Source organism: Aulonocara sp. 'chitande type north' Nkhata Bay, linkage group LG13 (assembly GCF_057382095.1).
Source record: "Aulonocara sp. 'chitande type north' Nkhata Bay isolate Kocher_YH1m ecotype deep benthic linkage group LG13, A_spYH_male_GT1.1, whole genome shotgun sequence".
In the NCBI taxonomy this organism is placed as follows: Eukaryota; Metazoa; Chordata; class Actinopteri; order Cichliformes; family Cichlidae; genus Aulonocara; species Aulonocara sp. 'chitande type north' Nkhata Bay.
Genome location: NC_141356.1, coordinates 1,716,068 through 1,742,925, shown reverse-complemented (window position 1 = coordinate 1,742,925; position 26,858 = coordinate 1,716,068). Strand labels below are relative to the sequence as shown.

General features: G+C 43.4%; 1 protein-coding gene across 3 annotated transcripts in view; it reads right to left on the bottom strand.

Moving 5' to 3' along the window:
• Window positions 1–26,858, bottom strand: part of birc6 (baculoviral IAP repeat containing 6) — a 135,457-nt gene that overhangs the window by 89,274 nt on the left and 19,325 nt on the right. For all 3 annotated transcript variants that reach the window (XM_086258227.1, XM_086258229.1, XM_086258228.1), the window contains exons 2-12: window positions 26,037–26,218; window positions 22,684–22,821; window positions 16,818–17,011; window positions 13,328–13,439; window positions 11,422–11,504; window positions 11,106–11,331; window positions 10,399–10,568; window positions 9,635–9,693; window positions 6,668–8,326; window positions 504–653; window positions 191–416 (exon numbers count right to left, since the gene is read on the bottom strand). In XM_086258227.1, coding sequence (XP_086114353.1) covers window positions 191–416; window positions 504–653; window positions 6,668–8,326; window positions 9,635–9,693; window positions 10,399–10,568; window positions 11,106–11,331; window positions 11,422–11,504; window positions 13,328–13,439; window positions 16,818–17,011; window positions 22,684–22,821; window positions 26,037–26,218 — 3,199 coding nt within the window. The remainder of the gene's footprint in view (window positions 1–190; window positions 417–503; window positions 654–6,667; window positions 8,327–9,634; window positions 9,694–10,398; window positions 10,569–11,105; window positions 11,332–11,421; window positions 11,505–13,327; window positions 13,440–16,817; window positions 17,012–22,683; window positions 22,822–26,036; window positions 26,219–26,858) is intronic.

Genomic DNA, 26,858 nt, shown 5'->3' with positions numbered 1-26,858 from the left:
TAGTACTTTGTTATCTTTGTTGGCAACAGGCAAAGATTTCAAGGAAGAGTGATTCTTAAAGAAAAATCTCCTCACAAACCTGTGGGACTGTGTTTTCTCCTGCAGTCTTTCACTTGTTAGGCAAATTTGCATCCCTACACTATAAAGCCACTAGCTCAGACATAACAGTACAGATAATTAAAACTGCTACCTGTCACTTTGAAGTTTCCAAGTACGTGTGTGCTGGGCTGCATCTCCATGGTGCTGCTGATGAAGGTGCTGTGGGTGGCGTCGCTGTTGTTGCTCCTGCTGCACCTCCACCCAGCACGGGGGAACTGTGGCTGAGAAGCGTGGGGTCAAAGTCTCAAAGCGTGTCAGCTCTACCAGGGACATCAGAATCTCTGTGGTCAGTGGTTGATCTACCAGTAGGTCCACTCCTAAACAAAGGCCAGAACACTTTTTAAGTTACGCATCAAAACTGATGTAGTGAATTACTGACTCAGTGTGTCTAGAGACAGGTCTACCTGTAATCCCGGGGCTAGAAGGGTTAGAGGAGGGTTTGGCCCCCTCAAGCAGCAGTTCAGCCCCTTTAGAAAGGGGGCCATCAATAAACATGTCTCCGTCATCTACATCTTCACACACACCTCCAATTTGAAGGAAATGAAGTTCTCCACCTTCAGGAGAGCAGAAACAAAAAAAACATTAGAAAAAGATACTCTAAAAAGAACCTCCAGTTTTTCAGAAATATTAATCCTTATTCAGGAGATTTTATGTTGTTTCATATAATAAATTCATATTAAATTATTGTTATTTTGTTCTAATAATAAATAAATATAGACACTGGTAGTAATTTCACAGTGAAATTGTTCAGACAAAACAATTCGAAGAACTTCTAAGAAAATTCTAACTGTCATTTAGCAATTTGAAAATTGTCTTAAATAATATGAAAAGGAAACAAAATGGTCTAATTTTTGTCCTGGTAATGCTTCAACTTTTTCATAACATTATGAAAGGCCACATAAGACCTTCTTCTGCTCTCAGACAAACGCCTCTGGTTGTGAGCACATAACCCTAAACCACCAGCAACTCAACCTTCTATTTCCAAGGGGCAGCCAATCAGCAAGTAGATCTTAAAGGATGGACCTTCAAGGGTAAACAGATAAAACAGCTTGCTTCATCCTTTGTTATTATTATGCAAAATGTGTTTAAGTGGCATAAAGATTAAATAAGTTGTTTTTCAATTAAACTCATGGAAGGAATGGTGTCTCAGGTCATTATGGATCACTGAAATCAATCTCGGACACCTATGATCATTAGTTTGCCAGGTGAGCCCAGTTAAAGGAAAAACTACTAAAGAAGGATGTTCCACATTATTAAGCAGACCAGCATTTTCAAGCAATATGGGAAAGAAAAAGGATCTCTCTGCTGCTAAAAAAGTGAAATAGTTGAATGCCTTGGACACGTTAATGTTCATGTAACGTTAGATATTTCACAAAAACATAAGCGTAATCACTATGATGTTAGGAGATTTGTGGCTGAATCAGAGCACACATGGGTTCATGCAGATAAAGGTACAATGAGGAAGGTTTCTGCCAGGCAAATACATCAGATTAAGAGAGCAGCTGCTAAAAGGCCATTACAAAGCAGCAAACAGATATTTTTGAAGCTGCTGCCGCCTCTGGAGCCCCGCAAAAGTCAAGGTGTAGGATCCTCCAGAGACTTGTGAGTTGTGCATAAATCTTCTATTTGGTCAACCCTAACCAATGCTCACAAGCAGAAATGGCTGCAGTGGGGCCCAGAACTACATGAAGACTAGTTTTCAAACAGTCTTGTTCACTGATGGGTGCAGTGCAACCCTGGGTGGTCCAGATGAATGGAGTCGTGGATGGTTGGTGGACAGCCACCATGTCCCAACAAGGCTGCAACATCAGCAAGGATGTGGTGAAGTCATGTTTTGGGTCGGAATCACGAGGAGAGAGCTGGTTGGCCCTTTAGGGTCCCTGAAGGTGTGAAAATGACCTCTGCAAAGTATGTAGAGTTTCTGACTGACCACTTTCTTCCATGGTAGAAAAAGAAGAACCGTGCTTTCCGCAACAAAATCATCCTCATGCAAGACAATGCACCATCTCATGCTGCAAGGAATACCTCTGCATCATTGACTGCTATCAGCCTAAAAGGAGAGAAACTCATGGTGTGGCCCCCATCCTCCTCTAACCGCAATCCTATTGAGAACCTTTGAGGCATTCTCAAGCAAAAAACTATGAGGGTGAGAGGCAGTTCACATCCAAACAGCAGCTCTGGGAGGCTATTCTGACATCCTGCGACGACATTCAAATAGAAACTCTCCAAAAACTCACAAGTTTCATGGATGCAAGAACTGTGAAACTGCTATCAAATAAGGGTTCCTATGTTAATATGTAACTTGCCCTGTTAAGATGTTTTTGATTAAAAAAAAACTTGATTTCTCTAAATATGAACTCCTAATGCTGCAGATTCAACAAATGACCATTTTCAATTCTCTACAATCTTTAAAGTGTTTTGAAACTGTGTGCTTAATAATATGGAACAGTGCATTTTAAGTTTTTTATTTTTGAAAAACATACCGTTCTCATTGGGAGGTTTGTTCAGTAACATTTGAATTACACTAATGGTTGATGACTCAAAAATTATGCTGACTGTCATTTGAATTGACTATTTCAGAAAATCAGAGAAAAATATCATTAGCAAAATAATTTGGAAGACAGTGTACTTATATATATATATTTTCAAGAACAAGGTCTATGTGCACAACTGTAATGACTACGGGGGGATAAGGGATAAGGAGCTACATCATGAAGAAATAATCATAACTTGCATCTCTCAGGGAGCAAGAACATGAGGGGAAACAGCACCTTTGCATGGTTCTGGCTCATTCTCAGCTAATTCATTAACATACTCCTTGTGGTTAGTCTAGCTCGCTGCAGGTACATTGACAGGTTTCTCCTTGCCTTTGGAGTTGGATGAAGATTACCTGTGAGTCAATCGAGCAATCTGTCTTAAAGATATGAATAGGCATCTTCAGCCAGGACACAGAGGGACATGACATCCCATATTATATTTGCTGCACTGAGTAAGTTCAATGAAAGGGAATTACCTACAACAGATCAACAGTATCTAAAAATCATGTATTTAAGAGATAGGAAAATAAATCAAGATGAGCTGACAGTATAACTGCCTCTTTGTTACACCACCATAACAACCCTCTCAACCCTGCTTCCCCGTGATTTAACACCGCGGGTGTGATTTGCAGATGCCGTGCAGGTGCGTCCATGCGGCACCACAGACCACGCCCCACCACACATACCTACATTCAACACAGAATGGAACACCATGGATTGGCCTACCTACAGATCCTAGACCTCAAATAGTGTGGGATCATCTACATAGACAACAGAACAAAATCAAGCCAACATCCAAAGAAGAGCTTTGGAAAGTACTTCAAGAACCCTGAAGACTACTTAAAGAAATGACAAGAAGGCGTGCCTAAAGAATAAAAGACAACCATACTACAACATACAAATACTGACTTTTAAGCTCTTGAGAATTCTTTTTTATTTTTGTTTCAATAAATCACTGCACCAATGTCCCATTTTCCTTGTAGAATATAACGAAATCATACGTGGCTTAAGACTTTTGCAGTATAGCATTCCATTACACTGTTTAACTTCTTCATGTGTATTCACTGAAGACAAAGGTTTTCACGCAAAGAGCTGGATTTCAACCTAAATCTGTGTTTGCTGGTTCATTAGTCCCACCGTATATATTACACAAGAAAAAGAAAATAAACAAATGCTGGAATCTTTCTAGTCAACAGCTTTTAAACAAACCAATGAGTCACTCGATGACATCTTCCATCATTGTTATGAACACAGTGTTGTTTCACTAGTTATGCAAAATGTCCTTTCATTCAAGAAATAATACTGCATCATGTAGAGAATAAAACATTAAAAAAAATTTATGTTATATTTTTCAAAAATCACAGTCCAATTATTTCATAAAATAATTCAACTACTTAAAATAAAACAAGAGAAACCGAGTAAGGATGTTGGGGTTCTTCCTGGTGGATGAGGGGGTTTCTTCTTTCTTCACTTTAGGGTCAGGGAACGGGTCCTGACTGTCATCTGCGAGTGGCAGTTCAGAGTACCCAGCCTTCTTAGAGTCCCTGGGTGGGATGCTGGAAGGTGCTCAACCTGGAGACTCTGTTGTCCTGCTGGGAGACTTTGATGCTCACGTGGGTAACGACAGCGAGACCTGGAGGGGCGATTAGGAGGAACGGCCTCCCTGATCTGAACCCGAGCGGTGCTTTGTTATTGGACTTCTGTGCAAATCACAATTTGGCGATAACATACACCTTGTTCAAACATAAGAGTGTCCATAAGTGCACATGGCACCAGGACGCTCTAGGCTGCAGATCGATGATTGATTTTTGTAATTGTATCACCATACCTGCGACCATATGTTCTGGACACTCAGGTAAAGAGAGGGGCTGAGCTGTCAGCTGATCACCACCTGGTGTTGAGTTGGATCAGGTGGCAGGGGAGGACGCTGGACAGACCCGGGGCACCTAAACGCGTAGTGAGGGTGTGCTGGGAACGTCTAGCAGTCCCCAGTCCGTGAGATCTTCAACACATACCTCCGGCAGAGCTTCAACAGCATTCCGAGGGAGACTGGGGACATTGAGTCCAAATGGACCATGTTCAGCATCTCCATTGCCGAAGCTGCTGCATTGAGCTGCGGCCGCACGGTGGTTGGTGCCTGTCATAGTGGTAACCCCCGAACCAAATGGTGGACACCAGAGGTGAAGCGAGCCACCAGGCTGAAGAAGTCCTATCGGGCTTGGTTAGCCTGTGGGACTCCGGAGGCAGCAGACAGTTATTGACAGGCAAAGCGGAATGCGGCTCGGGCAGTGGCTGAAGCAAAAACTCGGGTGTGGGAGGAGTTTGGAGAGGCCATGGAAAAAGTGCACTGCACTGTGTATAGTGCTGGTGGAGCGCTGCTGACATCGACTGAGAAAATTGTCAGGCGGTGGAAGGAATACTTCAAGGACCTCCTTAGTCCCATTGACATGTCTTCCGAGGAGGAAGCAGAGTCTGTGGATGAGGGGGGTGACCCACCAATTTCTGGGGGCGAGGTCACTAAGGCAGTTAAACAAGTCCTTGGTGGCAGAGCCCCTGGTGTGGATGAGGTCCGCCCCGAGTTCCTGAAGGCTCTGGACGTTATAGGGCTGTCCTGGTTGACATGCCTCTACAATGTTGCGTGGAGATCAGGGGCAATAACCCTGGACTGGATGGTGGTCCCCATTTTTAAGAAGGGGGACCGGAGGGTGTGTTCCAACTACAGGGGGATCACACTCCTCAGCCTCCCTGGGAAAGTCTATGCCAGGGTGCTGGAAAGGAGAGTTCGTCCGCTAGTTGAACCTCAGATACAGGAGGAACAATGCGGTTTTCGTCCTGGTCGCGGGACACTGGACCAGCTCTTTATACTCCCTAGGATACTTGGGGGGTGTTTTGTGGACTTTGAGAAGGCATTCGACCGTGTCCCTCAGGGTGTCCTGTGGGAGGTGCTACGGGAGTATGGGGTGTCTGGCCCATTGCTACGGGCCATCCGATCCCTATACAACCGTTGCAAGAGCTTGGTTCGCAATGTCAGCAATAAGTCGGACTCGTTCCCGGTGGGTGATGGGCTCCGCCCGGGCTGCCCTTTGTCACTGATTCTGTTCATAATTTTTATGGACAAGATTTCTAGGCGCAGCCAAGTGGCGGAGGGCATTCACTTTGGTGGCCTCAGAATCTCATCTCTGCTTCTCGCAGATGATGTGGTTCTGTTGGCTTCATCGGGTGGGGGCCTCCAGCTTGCACTGGAATAGTTCGCAGCCGAGTGTGAAGCAGCGGGAATGAGGATCAGCACCCCCAAATCTGAGGCCATGGTTCTCAGCCAAAAAAGGGTGGAGTGCCCACTCCGGGTCAGGGATGAGTTCCTGCCCCAAGGGGAGGAGTTCAAGTATCTCGGGGTCTTGTTCGCGAGTGATTGGAGAAGGGAGCCGGAGATCGACAGACGGATTGGTGCTGCGGCCGCAGTGATGCGGCCGCAGTGATGCAGACGCTGCACCGGTCCGTCGTGGTGAAGAGGGAGCTGAGCATAAAAGCGAAGCTCTCAATTTACTGGTCAATCTACATCCCTACCCTCACCTATGGCCACGAGCTGAGTGGATAAGCTACAGGAGGTGCCTGGGGAGAGGGAGGTCTGGGCTTCTCTGCTTAGGCTGCTGCCCCCGCGACCCGGCCCCAGATAAAGTGGAAGAAAGTGGATGGATGGATGGATGGATGGATGAGTAAGGAATTTCCAAAGTACTGACATACACATGGCCCAGATTTTATGTTGAGATTACTAATAAGAATCTAACATAAATCCGACCCTTAATTGTTTTATACAGAACACCCATAAACTTTGTGAACAAAAGGGCACTACTTTTACACTAGACTTAATGAGTTATAACATAAAATACATAATATGATGATATAAGTCTAAGAAAATTTGCACACATGAAAGAAAAACTTTCATAAAAAGATAAAGTCTGTTTATTTATTCCATCAGCAGCAATACTGTCAGCAGGGAAATATGCAGAAACAAAAAGAAGGGAAAAACCTACCTTTGGTGCAGGCACAAAGGCGATCTGTCCCAGAGCAATAGGTAACTGAGACAAATGGGTCCGTCTCCTCTGCTGACCCCTCCTTTTTAGGTGGCTCCACCTTAGCTAGGACCTCTAGTGTGGACAGGTCCAGTATCATAATAAACCCAGCCCGTGTGGTTACCACCAGGTGGCCCAGGCCTGTCACCTCCAGCCGCTTGGAGTCTTTGTGGGTGGAGGCAGAGGTGGAGGGACTGGTAACAGTAGTATTGCTGCTGTTGGTAGCTGCTCCACACACAGTCCCAGTTCCAGATTCAGCAGAGCCTGACGGACCTGTTCCAAGCCCAGAAGAGCTATTTTTTGGAGTTGTTGGGAGAGCCTCCTCAGGAGCCTCTTCACTGTCATCTTCCCTGCTGTCAAGCACATCAGGAGGAAGCAAAATAAGGGAGGTAATGGCATCCCGAGAGTCCCAGATCTGCTGTACTTTGATAGGTTCCTCATCCAAGGTGACAATACGGGTGGAATAGTTGAGCTTGTATAGTGCAAGATATCCACCTCCACTCTCATCACTTGGGGACCTTTGCTGCTGCTGGTCTCCTGGGGGAAGGATGAGCGGTGTCTGTGGTGGCGATCCACCTGGGTGGTGGCCTTCCACCCCATTTGCAACTGGATGTAAGGGGTCTGCTTTTCGTTGGCTGCAGAGTGCAGAGTGCAGGCGGTTGAGATTATTAAGAGCTTCTACTTGGTTTGTAGCACTCAGAGACTCAGAGCCACAGGGCTGCAGGGCAACCAGCAGGTGCACACCATCCCAGCAGGGTGTTATCGAGTCCACATAGAGATTCTCCTCCTCGAGCTGTTTGGGCAGCCTCAAGCACTGTACCAGTGCTCCAGGTCGAGGCGGACTGGAGGCTGTTGCTGCAGCCAGTGTGCTCCATTTTTCCATATGCCCATCCAACCCTGCCAGATTGGCAGCATCAGCAAACTGCTGAATATAAGTGATGGGGGGGTCCTGAAGAAGAAGCTGCTCGTGGGTGTCAAACTCCATCTCAATGATTTGTGGCACAGTGAAGCCCTCCTCATGGAGCCCCTTGCTCATTAGGTTATTCATCTGAGCAAAGACTTGTCCTGAGGACTTGTCATCTACTTCTCTGATACTGTACAGCAGAAGCACAGGTATAGTCCTGCGTACAGCTGGAAGAGAAGAGGGGCTAGCAGGTTGGGAACCTGCTAAATTAGAGAAACCCTGCTCTTGTGCTGCAGTTTGAGGATTACAAGTCTCTATCTCCATAGGACCCTGTTCCTGTAGAGGTCCAGGGTGAAAGGGCTCGGTCCCATGAGTCCTAAGTGGACCATCTGCGGTCCTGCGTGTTGTAGCTGTGGTTGTGGTTGTAGGTCGAACCATGGGAACACTGGATGCTGAGCGATAGCTGAGCAGGCCTCCAGCCAACAAGCAAGGAAAGGGAATGTTGTGGTGGTCAGGGGCCTTGTCCTTTGTTTTGGCCTGGTTATGAATCTTAGTTTGGTTTAATGAGGGGTTGGCACCAAGCTCCTCGAGGTCCTTAACAGTATCCTCCAACACACTGGCTACTACCTCCCATTGAAGCTTCTCAGGCTGTTGGAGCACACTCAGTGCCGTCACTCCTAGGCTCACATCCATGCTCTCCCACTGGGACGGCTGGCCTGAAAGAGAAGGGGGGGAAAAAATGGTCCAAGTTAGTCTTCGCCAAACTATAACAAAATCAGTAATTCAAACAACATTATTTAAATGAGGCTGGGAAATAGGGTTGTAAAAATCTTCCAACCAACAATTGTCAGTCCAATAATCGACGATGGGCAAAATATTCGCAGACTTTTTGATGGGCGGAGCAATGTAATCATGCACGGACTGATTTGTGTGTTAACAATACAGAAGTCCAAACATGGACGAACTAATTTCCCCCAAAAATTAGGGCTGTCAGCGTTAACGCGGTCGTCATGATTAACGCGATTCAAATTTTTAACGCGCTCAACCCATCTAGAGCACAGAATGAATAAACTTTGGACAAACTGCCCGAAATGCGTTGACAGAGACATTTCAGGGATTTTGACTCAGTTTGCACAACAGATGGGTTAACTGATAATTGTGTTAGTCGTGATGATGGCGCGTTAACGCTGACAGCCCTAAAAAAAAATATATATAAAGTTGCCAATTTGGGATGAAAGAGTTAAACCTAAGGATGTAACCACAGCAGTGTGCCACTTGTGCAGACATATAGTGCGAGCAAAGTACTGAAACACCACAAACTTGCACAGCATGTACGTGTCCACCGCTGAGTATGCTGGGCTATCACCAGCTTCTGCAGCTCCATCAACGAGCATTTCGGTGCACTCTGAGGAGGGCGCATTTGCGCACAGATGAAAGAGGGTGCTGTTAAAACAGCCCTATTATTTTTTCCTGTTGACTGCTCCATCATTATTAGCAAACTCACTCATGGGCAAATGAATAAGTAAATCGCCCTTGTAAAAACGATGGCCGATGGGCTCAGCCTATCGTCGATATATTTGTCCAGTCACCCAACCCTACTGGGAACTTAGTGCACTCATAGTATCTCATGATTGTTATGATTTCAGACTATTAAAACATTCTATTTATTCATTCTATTTATTAAAAAAGAGAAACACTGAACTCCGTGACAATTTTTTGCCCTGAAATATGTACTTTCACTTGGTTTCCCAGCAATTTGCAGAATGTAATAGGCTCCTACTGCCAAAAAATGTACCTAGAAGATGCTTGCTGACAATCATTAAACAACAAAAAGAATATAAAACTTTAAATACCAGATGCTAGACACATGAAATATTTGAAACAAAGTAATATTAGTATCAATGTTAAGTCAAAGTCAAAATAAAAAGAAATATCTAAATGAAACTACAACAATGTCAATAGTTTCTTTGAACTTTTACAAAAAAAAAAGGAAGAAAAAAAAAGGAAGTTACAAATGCTTGTACCTGTTACTGACTCTGACCGGGAATGCTCATCACTGTCTGAGTCCTCCAACTGGTCATCACTGGAAAACAACAAGTGAGAAAAATCAAGACTAATATCATAAAACAAAAACTAAGAACCCTGACTGTAAAAACTTACAAATACTAAGTTAAATCCCTCTTTCTTTTTACTTTTATTTTTACATTGTTTATTGTATTTTTTTGGTTTTCTTTATTCTTTTTTTTTCTCTTTTTTTTCCCCTTTTAAACACTTTCACCTTTTTTCCTCACATAACAGAAAAGCATTACCTCTTGCTAAACTGTCACATTTTATGTCACAGACAAGTCATTATCATCTACTTAAAGCAGAACAAACCAATCAGTTCAAACCTATGTTCACCACAAAAATCCCAAGAAGCAGATGCCATTATACGCTCAAATTAGTTTCTGATACTGGCTATACATGCTCCCCCCACACTCAACCAGTTAATTTTTGAATATACATTTTGTATAGGGTTTTTATAGATAATTAATTTAATAAATAAACTGTTGAATACAGAATAGAAATGTATGCTGGAGTTTGTCAGGAGAAACATGCTGCAACAAAGAACATTTTCTTCTCAATTTGTATCAGGAACATTCTCTGTACTGGAAATACTATAAAATCCATGAGTCTGAAAGGGCTGGTCAACTCTAAAACATTGTATCCTTATTAATAATTTCAAACACAATATTCCTATAAAATTATCTTTCAAGTTTAAATGAATTAAAATGTGAATGTGTTTTACCTGTCTCCCTCGAGTTTGGGTAAATCGGAGCAGGAGGATGACTCTTCTAACCATGCCAAAGTTGGTCTCCGAGACTCAGTTAGTGCATGCTGGCCCTGCTCACCACTAGACAGGATCAACTGTCTCAGAATGGCTGGGTCATATGGGTTGATGTCAAACTTCAAGTGCACCTGTTGAACACACAGGTACACACTTTTTACCTGGAGTCATAGTCAACAACATAAACAAGACTGCCCTACTCACTCAACTTTTGTCTGCTTATGCTCCAAGCTAAGCAAGTAAGCAATCAAATCATGTAACATGTTGAAAAGAGCCTCAGGAAGTGTATTAGTGTCCTGCTGAGGCTCGTACATAGACTTAGTTATAGTGTGACTTCTTTACAAATCTGATATGGTAACAAAGTAAAACAAAGCTGCTCAACTGTTTCTATGCACCATGTGTATCTGGGAAATTATAACTTAAAAGACGTGCTTTGGGTTGGTAACAAGGATCAGTTACTTTAATCAGCTGCTTTAACCAGACATTTTTGAGTGCCCTTGCTGGCATCATGCCTTTTACCAATAAAGTAGGTCGATGGATTTGTGATATCACTGTTGCATTGCTTTTTGTTCTAAGACCTGGTAGGGCACTATAAAGTGCTGTGTTGTGCATGCATTCCATTGTGCAGGTAAAGAGTCAGCCAGGCAAGGATTGGTTGGTACTCTGACCTTCATCATTTTGGAGACATCCCAGATGCAAATCTTGCCCCTCTTGGTGGCAGCAGCCAGGAACTGTGGGCAGCTGCCAAAACCATAGCAAGCAATCTTGTCTGAACGATCAGGACTGTTTGGAAACTGTGCGGGTGTTGTTGCCAGTGTCACCGACAGTGGGACGTTCTGTGTGTGCTCTCCCTTCACAAATGGACAATTGGGAGAATGCCGCTCATGTTCAGACCTGGGGAGTAATAAAGAAACGCTTGCCATTATAATACAATTATTATGTTGTGAGTAAGATGCATGTGTGTTTATTTAATAATCCACTCACCAAGGTTCGTCTGTTGGTTCCCAACAGACCAGGCACACGCTGCAGGTGAAACACATGGCTCTGTCATCCCCTGATGAGGCAGGCTGCAGGAACACAGTAGGGAGGGGGTTAATTTCACTGACCGCCTACTTTCCCTGCTGATTTTTATTGTAAAGAATGTAGTGTTTGTACAGCACATGTTGTAAAAAATAAATATATATAAAAAATAGTGCTGTCAAAATTATCGCGTTAATTGTTAAGATCAACGCGAAATGTTTAATGCATTAAAAAAATTTAACGCTGATTTTGTTTTTTTATTAATTTCCTGTAATCTAAGACCTTTAAATTCATGAGCACCTCTGGAGGAGGGGGCAACAGTGTGCTATGCTGGCGTTTGGCCTGACAGAAATGATTAGAAGAAGAAGAAGAAGAAGTGACACCATGCTACTATCTAGCTAACACTAGCTAACACACGCAAGCATGGACGAGGGCGGACTTTTGGGTGGAAAGTTTCTCTTTAAGAAGTTGCCTGATGGCTTGTTGGACAAAACGAGAGTAAGATGCACAATTTGCAACGCTGAATTCAAGTACCACAGAAGCAGTTCATCACTGGCGTATCACCTGAGAGCAAAACACCCAACTGAATCCACCTCTACGGGACCTCGCCAGTCTACGCTTCAGGAGTATGGTGCTTGTGGACGAATAACAAAAAATGTGAGAGAAAAGGTAACCAATTCCTTGGTTGTTTGGATAGCTAAAAACTGCCGACCAGTTAGCATAGTAGAAGATGATGGACTGAGAGAAGTCATTCGTGCTGCATCAGGAGATGAGTGTTACAATCTGCCCTCGAGAGGAACCATTGTGTCGAGACTGCACACTTTGTATGGGGACCAGAGGGCTCAGCAGTCCAGCAAGCTTGTGCAAGTAAGGAATGTCGCTCTCACCGGAGACCACTGGACTTCGGTGAACAACGATAATTACTTAAAATATAAAGAATAAAAAAATGTAATTGGAGCCAGGCTATTAATAAAGTAATTGAGATTAATCGCAATTAATAACAGAAAATTGTGAGATTAGCTAGTTAATTTTTTTTAATCTATTGACAGCACTAATAAAAAAAACAAACAAACATGAAGTCACTACAGATAAAAATGGTGTTAGGTTTTGTATTGTTGATTGTCATTTATGCTTAGAAATATTTAACCATATATGCTTAGAGGTGTATAATCAATTGTGTAGTGATAGGACTGTGATCTTTAGCAGGCTGCAAAGGCTTGGTGTGTATTCCACACTAGAATGCACACCCACAGTCTAGGAACATCAGAGAGGTCCTATCTTCTCTTTGTTGATATATGGTATAGCAAACACACGTATATCTCTTTAAGTATAAGAGCCTTTTGTTCAGATAGATCTGCTAGACGCCTGGCACCAGCTTTGGGGAGTCTTCACAGGGTCACATCTTGACCTCACACAAATCACACCACACACACACACACACACACACACACACACACACACACACACACACACAGGCAAGGTACTCTTTGTTTGTATGTAGACGTCATATGTTAATGAACCTATGCATATTCATGTAACCTCAATAAAAGGGCAGTGTTACGGGAGAACGGACGAGAGCAACTGGGGTCAAGCGAAGGAACGGCGCCTGTCCGGTCTCTCCCGTGCACGAGAAACAGTTTGCATTACAAAGCAAATTAACATGGTTATATGGTTGGATGAGTCCATGTGTGTTCCTTTAACTTCATAATCTTGCAGTCAAGTAGAATGTCAACATTTTCCACTAACCATGCAAATCTTCCCTTTGAGTGCTTGCAAATATTGTGATTCATGTGAACCACATGTGTGCATATAACATTGCTCGTCAGAGCTGACAGATGTAAAGGCAGTTTAGAATTCTCACAGAACCCACCTGGTGGTAAAACCCTGCTTGTGCCATTGGATCAGGCTGAGCCCACCTGTACCCAGCATGTGGCCACGATGTGAATGTTTCCCTCCTGTTGGCCTCGCTGTACATCAGGGATCTGCAGAGAACAAGACCTTTTAGAATAATACAAGGCATTCTTGAAATTACACCTGGTATGCTGTTTTGACTACATCGTTGTTGTAGTTTACACTACACCGCATTCCAAATTATTAAGCAAATTATATTTTTCTTTGATTTTCTGAAATTGTCGATTCAAATGACAGTCAGCATAATGTTTGAGTCATCAACCATTAACCCTCTGGCGATCCTTTAAAAAAAAAATCACACCTAATACCCTGGGGACCGTTTTCGGCCACGCCCCAAAAAATGCTATAAAAAGATTATATATTCATATTTTTTTCCACTTTAAATTAGCCAATCTTTTAAAACTACTTCTCCCTGAAATATTCATGTAAAGTTTTAATTCTATTTCGGGGGTTTTAACCCTTTTAATCGCAGTTTAATTACATGAGCGCACCGTTTTTTTAGCCCCAAAAAACAAAAAAACTAAATATTTTCCAAAAAAAACATTTGAAGTAATATTTGTTTGTTATTATAATTAGGCCTTTGGATGGTCCAAAGATTGGCACCAAAATTAATTTCGATCCACTTTTATTTTTTTTGCAGGAGTGCATTTCATAAAATGCACACACTATCGGTCCTAATCGACCACGCCCAAAAAAGTGCTATAAAAAATTTATATATTAATATTTTATTCCACTTTAAATTAGCCAATCTTTTAGACCTACTTCTCCTTGAAATATTCATGTCAAGTTTTAATTACATTTCGCGGATTTTAACCCTTTATATCCCGGTTTCGTCACATGAGCGCACTGCTTTTTTTGCCCCAAAAAACATAAAACTTGAATATTTTCCCAAAAAAAACATTTGAGGTAATATTCAATTGTTATTATAATTAGGCCTTTAGATGGACTAAAGATTGGCACCAACATTCATTTCGATCGCCTTTTATTTTTTCTTTCAGGACCAGAAAATGGTCTCCAGGCGGCAAATGCTCCTCCTCTAGGCCGAAATAAGTGCATCTTGCCGGGGTAAGTCGCGACGATTACCGGGGCACGATCACCGGGGACCCCTTTTTCCAGCACACACGCCCGATACCACGTGACAACAAATACGTCATTTCCTGTTGACTAAAAAAAAAAAAGCACCCTCTCACGGTCCTAAGGGCCGAAAATGGTCCCGCCCGATCAGCGGGCGAAGCCGCTGCTGCACGCCGGAAATGAGGCTTCATTTCCCGCAGGTCTCTCTAAGCAGCCCGCTGTTTTCCAGCAGGGGTCAAATGTGGAGCAAGGGCGCCACCTGGTGGACAAATAAAAAAATTACAACTCTAAGGCCTCTTCTACAAAACAAAAACGAAACCTAAGCCGTCACCCAGATGTTAACGGTAATAATTCTGCAGTGAAAAATAGCGTTTATAATGGAAGTCAATGGGCCGAAAACGGTCCCCAGGGTTTGAGGTGTGGGGATTTTTGCTGCTCAGCCATTTTAGGCTGATTTAAGAAATTCACACTGAAATATTAAAATTGACAGAAAAAAACTATCCTTTGGCAAATTTGGTTATATTCCACTGAACACAGTGGAAATGGCATGCATTTAAAACATGAAAGTGGCACAAAAAGGGCCCAGGATAGCCGGAGGGTTAAGAGTATAATTCAAATGTTACTGAACAAAACTCCCAATGAAAACAGTACGTTTTTCAAAAATAAAAAACTTAAAATGCACTGTTCCAAGTTATTACGCACACAGTTTCAAAACATTTTATAGGTTGTAGAGAATTGAAAATGGTCATTTGTTGAATTGGCAGCATTAGTAAATCAATTTTACTGAAATCAAAAGCTATTTCAAACAAAAACATCTTAACAGGTCAAGTTACATATTAAAATAGGACCCCTTATTTGATAGCAGTTTTACAATTCTTGCATCCATGGAACTTGTGAGTTTTTGGAAAGTTTCTACTTGAATGTCTTTGCAGGATGTCAGAATAGCCTCCCAGAGCTGCTGTTTGGATGTGAACTGCCTCTCACCCTCATAGTTTTTTGCTTGAGAATGCCTCAAAGGTTCTCAATAGGATTAAGGTCAGGGAAGAATGGGGGCCATACCATGAGTTTCTCTCCTTTTAGGCTGATAGCAGCCAATGATGCAGAGGTATTCCTTGTAACTTGAGATGGTGCATTGTCTTGCATGAAGATGGTTTTGTTGCGGAAGGCACAGCTCATCTCTTTCTACCATGGAAGAAAGTGGTCAGTCAGAAACTCTACATACTTTGCAGAGGTCATTTTCACACCTTCAGGGACCTTAAAGGGGCCAACCAGCTCTCTCCCCGTGATTCTGACCCAAAACATGACTTCACCACGTCCTTGCTGACGTTGCAGCCTTGTTGGGACATGGTGGCCATCCACCAAGCATCATCCACTGCATCCATCTGGACCATCTAGGGTTCCACTGCACTCATCATTGAACAGGACTGTTTGAAAATTAGTCTTCAAGTAATTCTGGGCCCCACTGCAGCCGTTTCTGCTTGTGAGCATTGGTTAGGGTTGGCCAAATAGAAGGTTTATGCACAACTGCAAGTCTCTGGAGGATCCTACACTTTGATGTTCGCAGGGCTCCAGAGGCGGCAGCAGCTTCAAATATCTGTTTGCTGCTTTGTAATGGCCTTCTAGCAGCTGCCCCCCCCTGATGTATTTGTCTGGCAGAAACCTTCATCATTGTACCTTTATCTGCATGAACCCATGTGTGCTCTGATTCAGCCACAAATCTCTTAACATTATGGTGATCATGCTTTCGTGAAATATCTAAGGTTTTCATTACGTGTCCAAGGCATTCAACTATTTCAGGCTTTTCAGCAGCAGCAGAGATCCTTTTTCCTTGCTATATTGCTTGAAAATGCTGATCTGCTTAATAATGTGGAACATCCTTCTTTAGTAGTTTTTCCTTTAGTTGGGCTCAGCTGGCAAACTAATGATCCTAGTTGTCCGAGATTGATTTCAGTGATCCAAAGAGCCCTGACACACTATTCCATCCATGGGTTTAATTGAAAAACAACTTATTTAATTTTAATGAGACTTAAACACAATTTGCATAGTAATTTGGAACGCAGTGTATGTGTGAAAACTTTGTCATATGTTTAAGTCTCAGAGGGTTAAGTTAAGTGGTTAAGTTGAAAGATAGAGCAGGGATAGCTCAGTAGGTAGAGCACTCGCCCCATGATCAGAAAGTCAGGGGTTCAAATCCACCATTTGCAACCCTGCAGTACCCCTGAGCAAGGTACCGTCTCTACACACTACTCCACAAACTCTTTATTGTGTTTAAAAAGCTCAATCAAAAACATACTTGCATTATACCTAAAAAATTCATTCTGATTCAAGTGCAAATGACCTGAATATGCACAATGTGACAAAAAGCTTACTCTCACCTATCTACAGAGCGCCCAGGGCCCACCCCAAGCTCAGGTCTGGCGCTTGACAAGAGGTAGGAGAGCCTGTCCATGATGGATGAGGCCACAGACAAGGCAGCTACGTTCTGGTTTATCTTCTTCAGCTCGCTGACAATGGCACTAGCCACGAGCTTCAGCACATGGTGGGGAAGATGGAAGGTCACTGTTGCCCACTGAGATCAGAAGCATAGGGGAAGAAAGGAAAGGCAGTTATGAGCATAGTCAAAGGAAAGAGTTGGGTCTATATATAATCATATCTGAAACAAAACAACAGTTAAGCAGCATCAAAATAGAACCATGACTTTGGTGGTCCCATTCGCAACTCGGCCTACACTCTTTTTCACTTCACGATAGCTGTGTGTAAAACAAAAACTTCATGACAACCGTATTGTTGAAGTATCTTTATAAAAATAAAAATAACTAAAACCAAACAGGAATCTTCTCAACTTTGTTTATTGTGCGTTGTCTTTTTGGTAAACTGAACTACAAAAATAAGTGCATTGAGGTGATGACTATGTGTAGTGAGATGTTGACAAACTTTGTTATATTCAGGGTGCACAGTGGTATTCAGTGTTGCTTCAGATAGTGCTGGGATTTAAATTTTTTATTGATAAAACGTGCTATACAAATAAATATTACTCAGTTATTAATTTAATATTGAGCTGTCAGGAAAGTATCTCTTGCCACACATGAGAACCTATAGAGAGCTTGGTGCATTCCTAAAATTGCACATGGGTACAAAGAATGGAGCTGTAGCAACAGCTCTTAGTAGTCTGTGGCAGTAGCAGATAGCAATCGGCCTATTTGGGTTTACGGTTTTATGTTTCAGAGTGCTAAACTCAAAGTGTTGTTTAAAGTTCATGTTTGAAATGAGCCATTTCAAATGTTATTGGTGGTTTACATTGATCCTTAAATTTCTATATACCACTGCTGCATTTGGGGATTTAAAAGAAAATAATAGTTTAGTAGACTATAGCGGAGTGTGGTCTGTGGCTCGGCTGCAGGGAAGGAGTGCAGTGGGTTCTGTCGGTAGTTGCCAGGGGAGGTTGGTTAAAACAGATGGTGTTCACTGCCTAATCATGCCTCCCCTATTTCACTAGTGTACCGGCACCTGGAGGTGTGTGGAGTTGGAGACAACGGTGGAGCTGGCGGACGTGGCAGACTGAAAGAGTAAACTGCATCACTGTAAATAAAGAAAACCTACATCCTAAACACAGTGTGTGGCATGCGTCGACAATTTAATGGTCTACCATTAAACCAAGTGGGTTACATAAACAATATGTAATGTAAACAAAATTCTGCACTGCTGTATCTTAGTATAAACTGAACTGGCTGCTTTTTGGGAGTCCTGGGTTTAAAAACAAACAAACAAACAAACACAAAAACGGAGAGAAACACAGGGACAAAATCAAGCGGCCTTATGCGGCCTGGATTTTCCAATGAAATCCAGAATAACATTCACACAAATAGGTATCATCCATACATGCATGCATGCATCATCAAAATTCTTTTACAGATAATTGTTACGGCATCAAAGGAAAAGTGCTGCAGAGCAGCACACCTGCCAGTAGCAGCAGCTTTGTCCTGCTTTGTCCTGTCCTACTACTACAAAACTTATCAGCAGAAATTACACACAGAACACTTAGAATAGAATTCAACTTTATTGTCATTGCACATGTCACCAGTACAAGGCAACGAAATGCAGTTTGCATCTATCCAGAAAGTGCTTTAGCAATAATATAGATATATTACAAAATATATATTAGCAGATACAAAAATATGGGTCTATTATGGGTATGTTACAATGTACACGGTGTACAGTGCTCTTGATGGTGCAGCGGTAGAACTTCACCAGGATGTCTGAGGACAGGTGGTTCTTTCTCAGAGTCCTCCAGCTTGAAGCAGTTGGGATCCTCGGAGATGTAGACACCCAGGAACTTGAAGCTGCTCACACGCTCCACAGCCGATCCATCTCCTCCCTGTAGGCGGCCTCATCGTTGTCATTGATGAGGCTAATCACCATGGTGTCATCTACAAACTTAATGATTGCGTTGGAACCATCGGCAGGTCTGCAGTCGTGGGTGAAGAGGGAGTAGAGGAAAGGGCTCATCACACAGCCTTGTGGTACACCAGTGTTCATTGTGATGGTAGATGAGCAGTGGTTATCCAGCTGGACACGTTGGGGCCGGTTGGTCAGGAAGTCCAGTAAGCATTTACACATGTGGGAACTGATGCCCAGGTCTGTTAGCTTCCTGATGAGTTGTGAAGGGAGGATTGTATTGAATGCTGAACTGAAGTCTATAAACAGCATTCTGGCGTGGGTGTTGTTGTTGTCCAGGTGTGAGAGGACAGAGTGCAGCACGATGGAGACTGCATCCTCTTTGCTCCTGTTCTGACTGTATGCGAATTGGTGGGGGTCCAGGGTGGGGGGGAGACAGGCCACAGAACCACAGTCACTTCAAAATGTCCTTCCAACACATTTGGCCTTAATGGCCTAAATTTGCAGTTGCAGCCAAATTTGGGAATAAACTGACCAGCAGAACAATTAAATCCAATGTACTAGCTCAGTGTTCCAGGATTACAGTGACACATTGTGTACACACAGTAACAGTTAACAAAAACCAAGTACTGATTTTGGAAAGCACTACATGGTGTGAACAGGACCTTTTAACATACCATATCCATTAGACAGACCCAGGTGTAAATAACTCCTTGAATCACGAGTAATATTTGCTTTTGGCACCAAAATATAAAAATAAATACAAAAGTAGGGTTTTGTGAGAAGACTATCTATATGCAGGGCTCTAGAGTGCGACCAATTTGGCTGCATATGTCCATCCATCCATCCATCTTCATCCGCTTTGTCCGGGGCCGGGTCGCGGGGGCAGCAGCCTAAGCAAAGAGGCCCAGACCTCCCTCTCCCCAGCCACCTCCTCCAGCTTATCCGGGGGAATACCAAGGCGTTCCCAGGCCAGCCAAGAGATATAATCTCTCCAGCGTGTCCTGGGTCTGCCCCGGGGCCTCCTCCCGGTGGGACATGCCTGGAACACCTCACCCAGGAGGCGCCCAGGGGGCATCCTTGTCAGATGCCCGAACCACCTCAGCTGGCTCCTTTCGATGTGGAGCAGCAGCTGCTCTACTCTGAGCCCCTCCCGGATGGCCGAACTTCTCACCCTATCTCTAAGGGAGAGGCCAGCCACCCTTCGGAGGAAGCTCATTTCTGCCGCTTGTATCCGCGATCTCGTTCTTTCGGTCACTACCCACAGCTCGTGGCCATAGGTGAGGGTAGGGACGTAGATCGACTGGTAAATTGAGAGCTTCGCTTTTACACTCAGCTCCCTCTTCACCACGACGGACCGGTGCAGCGTCCGCATTACTGCAGCTGCAGCCCCAATCCGTCTGTCGATCTCCGGCTCCCTTCTCCCATCACTCGCGAACAAGACCCCGAGATACTTGAACTCCTCCACTTGGGGCAGGAACTCATCCCCGACCCGGAGTGGGCACTCCACCCTTTTCCGGCTGAGAACCATGGCCTCAGATTTGGAGGTGCTGATCCTCATTCCCGCTGCTTCGCACTCGGCTGCGAACCGTTCCAGTGCGAGCTGGAGGCCCTCACCCGATGAAGCCAACAGAACCACATCATCTGCAAAAATCAGAGATGAGATTCTGAGGCCACCAAAGCGAAAGCCCTCCGCCACTTGGCTGCGCCTAGAAATCCTGTCCACAAAAATTATGAACAGAACCGGAGACAAAGGGCAGCCCTGGCGGAGCCCATCACCCACCGGGAACGAGTCCGACTTATTGCCGGCAATGCGAACCAAGCTCTTGCAACGGTTGTATAGGGATCGAATGGCCCGTAGCAATGGGCCAGACACCCCATATTCCCGCAACACCTCCCACAGGACACCCCGAGGGACACGGTTGAATGCCTTCTCCAAGTCCACAAAACACATGTAGACTGGTTGGGCAAACTCCCATGCACCCTCAAGTATCCTGGAGAGGATAAAGGGCTGGTCCAGTGTTCCGCGACCAGGACGAAAACCGCATTGTTCCTCCTGTATCCGAGGTTCGACTAACGGACGAACTCTCCTTTCCAGCACCCTGGCATAAACTTTCCCAGGGAGGCTGAGGAGTGTGATCCCCTGTAGTTGGAACACACCCTCCGGTCCCCTTTCTTAAAGATGGGGACCACCACCCCGGTCTGCCAGTCCACAAGTACTGCCCCTGATCTCCACGCAACATTGCAGAGGCGTGTCAACCAGGACAGCCCTACAACGTCCAGAGCCTTCAGGAACTCGGGGCGGACCTCATCAACACCAGGGGCTCTGCCACCAAGGAGTTGTTTAACTGCCTCAGTGACCTCGCCCCCGGAAATTGGCGGGTCATTCCCCTCATCCCCCTCGGAAGACGTGTCAGTGGGATTAAGGAGGTCCTCGAAGTATTCCTTCCACCGCCTGACTATTTTCTCAGTCGACGTCAGCAGCGCTCCGCCAGCACTATACACAGTGCAGGTAGAGCACCGCTTTCCCCTCCTGAGACGTCTGACGGTTTGCCAGAATCTCTTCGAGGCAGTCCGAAAGTCTTTTTCCATGGCCTCTCCGAACTCCTCCCACACCCGAGTTTTTGCTTCAGCCACTGCCCGAGCCGCATTCTGCTTGGCCTGTCGATGCCCGTCGGCTGCCTCCGGGGTCCCACAGGCTAACCAAGCCCGATAGGACTCCTCCTTCAGCCTGGTGGCTCCCTTCACCTCTGGTGTCCACCATTTGGTTCGGGGATTACCACCACGGCAGGCACCAACCACCTTGCGGCCGCAGCTCAATGCAGCAGCTTCGGCAATGGAGACGCTGAACATGGTCCATTCGGACTCAATGTCCCCAGTCTCCCTCGGAATGCTGTTGAAGCTCTGCCGGAGGTGTGCGTTGAAGATCTCGCGGACTGGGGCCTCTGCTAGACGTTCCCAGCACACTGCATATGTATGCGACTTAATTTCTTAATGGTGCGACAAAAAAAATAAAATAAAAAAAATTATAGGTTGCACCGACCAGCAGTTTGAGTAAAAAACAAAAACAAAAAGAGTCTCCGCAACTCATGTTTTTGTTGTTGACCACACAATTACACCCATATCATGGTCTAAACCAATCATTGATAGTCAGGGGTGGGACCTCTCTGATTGGCCGTTGTCCAGATACTCCTGTAGCCTTTTGTGTGCATGTTTTAAAGTGCTGGCGGATAGATAGAGAGAGATCAGTAACTTGAATAAGTAATATGGATTCATCACTTTATTCCTGAATAAATTTTTAAATATAAATGTACTTTGCCAGAAATGCCAGAATCTCAGGTTAAAGTTCACAAAACTATTTCAACAACAACCAAACAACTAAAACAGTAAATGAGAGCAGGTAAACGGATTCCACACAAAGACGTAAACGTAAACCGTGGACCCACCGACGTATCAGAATTAGTGAGATGTCGGCTTTCTCACCAGTTGGCACGTCCACAGACACGCCAGGGCTGAAAGCCGACAGCTTCTGATGCGTCGGCGGGTCCACGCTTTGTGTTTACATCTTTTTTTTGTTCTAGATTCTGAAACTGCAGGTTTTGTCTCTCTCTAACCAAAATTGACTGAACCAACAGTCAAAGAACATCAAAACTATGCTTCACATTTGATAAACGCTGTCATGAATTCCCTCATACTTTTGCTGTTTTGCAAAAGTATGAGGGATAAAATCACATTTCCTGCACATCTCTCAGTATACTTCAAGAACAGTTTCCGAACAGTAATTCCAGTACAGAAGCTCAGAGACATACAGTTAGAAAACAAAAGGTTTTTTTAAATTAAACTCACCTTCGCCACTTTGTGATTAGCTGCTGTCTCATGTGAGGTATTCTTCAGGCCTTCTTTCAGCTGGGTGATAAAAAGTTCGTAACCCTCAGTGTTTGACACATCAATCTTTTCCTGGCAGGCTGACAGTATCTGCTGGGCCTGAACAGACACAAACACATATTAGATTTAACACTTACATATTCAGTAAAAAAAAAAGCTACAACCTCAGTTTGAGGACATTTGTATTGTCTCTGCAGTCCTGTGTTTTAAGCTTTGTGATGCAAAACTAGAACAATTCACTATACTGTCATCTGCTTTGTGGCTGTGGCTCCACTTAGTTACGATGATCTGGGGTCACCGTATTGCTGCTTGTGGTTTGTTACCCTTTTGCTGAATTAGGCATTAGTTCTCCCACTATAATTAATGGATTCCTAGGTTGTTCCTGCCATTTGATGCCATAATGTGGACTGAGTCATAATTACAAACTGCATATCAAACCATTACACAAACCAACCTATTACCCTACAATTTATGAAAGATAAAAACTGTCAATTTTTTTTTTTTAAAGACAAACAAACAATTATATCTAAATTGTGACAAACAGATCCAAGAGTTTCTTACAGATTTGGATCATGTGCACATGTATTACACTTTCTTAAATTAAATATTCTGTGTACTACTGGGTGGATAGTGTAGCAGTTCATTCACGTGAACTTTTCACACAAAAGTGTGAGACCAAAAGAACACACAAACCCCACATCAGGCTATCATATTGCTAGTGTACTCCCGAACAGTGTAAGTGGGTTTGCTAGGTTCATCACTGGACAGTGAGCGCAAAGGTCCATGTGGACATCCTTGTGCCAGCCACTTTTGGGACTGTGCGGACTCATGCACAGAGAATTCACATTACACTGCACTAACTACACGTGTCCAGCCAGCAGCCTTCAAGCGGACTTTTAGAAGTACAAGGGCAATCCCAAAATAAGGTGTCCTATTGTTTTAGAAATACAAATAACCGTTTATTTTCTAGAATATTTACATCATTTTAAAGCTTGAAGACTTATTTTCCTACATAATCGCCATTTCGGTCAATGCATTTTTGTAGACACTGTGGCAGTTTTACAATGCCCATGTCATAGTTGCTCGCCGACGCTGCAGAATCGCCTTTCGGACAAATGTTCTTTCAACTTTGGGAACAGGTCGTAGTCACTGTGTGCAAAGTCCAGACTGTAGGTTGGGTGGGTGATGAAGTTCCAACCAAACTAATGCAGGTGAGCGACAGTTTGACGGGCGATGTGTGGACGCGCAGTGTCGTGGAGAATGCTTACGCCCTTGCTCAGCATTCTCTTCTCCGGTTCTGAAATGCCTTTCTGAGTTCTTCCAGTGTTTCACAGTACCTGTCAGCATTTATTGTGGTCCCAACAGGTAGAAAGTCAACCAACAATACCCCCTTTTGGTCCAAAAACACAGTTGCGCACTGTGCGTAAGCATTCTTCACGACACTGCACACGTCCCCCATTAAACTGCCGCTCTCCTGCAAAACTTTGGTTGGAACTTCATCACCCACCAACCCTACAGTAAAGTGAAATCTTTAACAACTTTATTTGCTGTAATTATGCTAACAGCTAAAATTATATCTGTATAACAGAGTATTTCATTTCAGGACTTTCAAGATTTAATTTCTCTTTCTGCCGCCTTATCCTGTGGTGTTTCATAGGATCAGATTTGGGACCTGTAACATTTACCTTGTTAATGTTGCCTCTTGGACAGATAATCATCAATATGAAAAACGCATGTTACGATTTTTATGCAGATGATATCCAGCTGCCCTGTTCTTTCTGACCTAACAAACTTTCTGATCCACAAACCTGTCTGACTGCTATCAAGTCTGGGTTAAATGCTCCTTTTCCTTATGTAAATTATGACAAAACAGAGACTCTTATCATCCGAAGTGTCAAAGAAAGCTCCTCCTCTAAAACTAGCTTGCATGTTCTATTCCTGTAGTGTTTTCCTGGAATGTCATGTCAGAAACCGATTAATTCCTAAATTTTTCCCTCTAAGGAACACTGCTAAGTAAAAACATGTTAATCACCCCAGTATATCTCAGAGCTTATATGAACCAGCTCTTCTAACCAGTCTCTTCGGTCTTCACATTTGAGATTATGGTTGATACCTCATAGTCATTTTAAAAAGTTTTTACACAGAGGTCTTTAGCAAGTGGGTCCAAAACTCTGGAATCAGTGTTCCTCATTCCTTGTTTGACTTATTCTGAGGCAACCTCTAAAAATACCTCTTCCTATTCAGAAAAGCATTAGGCCAATTATGTGTATGACCTTGTGTTGTTCATGGGTCTGTTTTAGTGTTTGCATCTTGGTGTAAGGCACTCTGTGATCTTAATTGTGAAAGGTGTGTTAAAAATAAACCTCACTTATATACTGAAGTATGGCTACAGGTGTATGGACATCCCAAGGACATTACAAATTAAACCAACAGGCTTGAAAGATTTGTCTTTACATGTAATTAACAGAGTTTATGGACATTGACCTTTGTAAATTAAATTATAATCTGCATCCATAGTAACAATTAAGGTGATTTGGTGTGAAAAAGATGTCAAGGCTCAAAGTTTAAAATTGTATTGCATTTCCAAAAGTTGCTTGACAGCATTTAATGAGTGCATTTCTATAACTTTATTGGATCATATTCACTGAGAAATATTCCAGTAATATCCAACATGATCACAGTTATGATTGGAATGTTCTTTGCAGCATGGCCAATCACAACAGGAAGAATAACCATTTTATTTATTTTTTAAAGTGATTGTTTCAGTGCAAGGGAAGAGGCTGACAACTTGACAGATGCCTTACTTTCCACAGTTACAGAATCACAGGCAATACATGTTATTCTGAGCTGATAATAAATCTGTCCAGTCCTGATTAGTTATAAAACTGATCAATATAAATGGTAAATATAAGAAATGGGTAACAAAATAATACCCAAGTGTGATTTCAGGGTTTTTTTTTAAAATGTAAAACTTCTGCAAACATTATCCGATGTGAGCTTCATTACGCACTCTGTGAATGAGGAAATGAAAGAGTCAGACAAGTGCTTCAAATGCAGCAGGAGGGGAGGAGTCAGACAAAAACTCAATTGAAGAAAAAAAACAAACAAAAAAAAAAAACTCATCGAGCAAGTAAGGTTAGAGTCTGCAACCATGGTAACTGAGCCATTACAGTTACAGAAATTGGTTAGTTTCTGTAACAGAAAACCCAAAGTTTAATCTCAGGCTTAAGCTACTCAGTTTCCACCTAACTTTCTGAAACAGAGACCAGATGTCCATGTACACAGTGAATTGAAGGGCAAATATGTTCTCTCACCTCTGTGACCGGTAGCTCTAGCTGAACCATATCCTCAGGTTTTGCCACTGGTGGCTGGAGGGCTGTGTCCAGGAGCAGGATGCCATTCAGGTCCTTCCTGCATCCAACTGCATAGTCGTCCACGAAGAGCACCTTGTCCACTGCGGGAAAGTACTGACACCTGACACGGCCACCAGGTTTAGCTAGGACAGAGACAGAGGACACACACCACATAATGTGAATGTCTGAAGGCTGTTTATATGTCACTAATGCATTATATGCAAAACATGCTGGAACCAACTTACGTGTCCATTAAAATCAATGCAGTTGATATTTTATTGCCATTCACTGTTGGTAGCAAGCAATTTATCAGATGCAAGAAGAATGGTAAATTTCCACAAACTGATTACTTCAGAGTTTCATCAACAGGGTTGTGAATCTGCAGGTGCTCCTTCAAAATGCAAATCAGAGCTCCTCAAGCAAAATTTCTGCTTCTGCAAACTTTTTCATCAATGTATACATTTCTGTTCAGACAAGGGGCTAAAGAGAGGTTTTCAGTCACTGCACATGAGCTTTTGTGCTGTCCTCCAAAACCCTAACTGCAAATCACTGGACGTGATTAGGGACAGCTGGAACAAGGAAGGGAAAAGCACAAAAAATGTCTACTGCAGTGGACAATTATTGTTTTTAAACAGTTGGATCCACTTGAGCACTTTTTATGTTATAGTTTCACTGTTCTCCATCTGGATGACAGACCAACAACAGTACAAGCAAAACTGTCCCACACAGTGGTTGTACCACATATTGTCTCCATCAACAAAAATAGAGATCACTGCAGGCAGA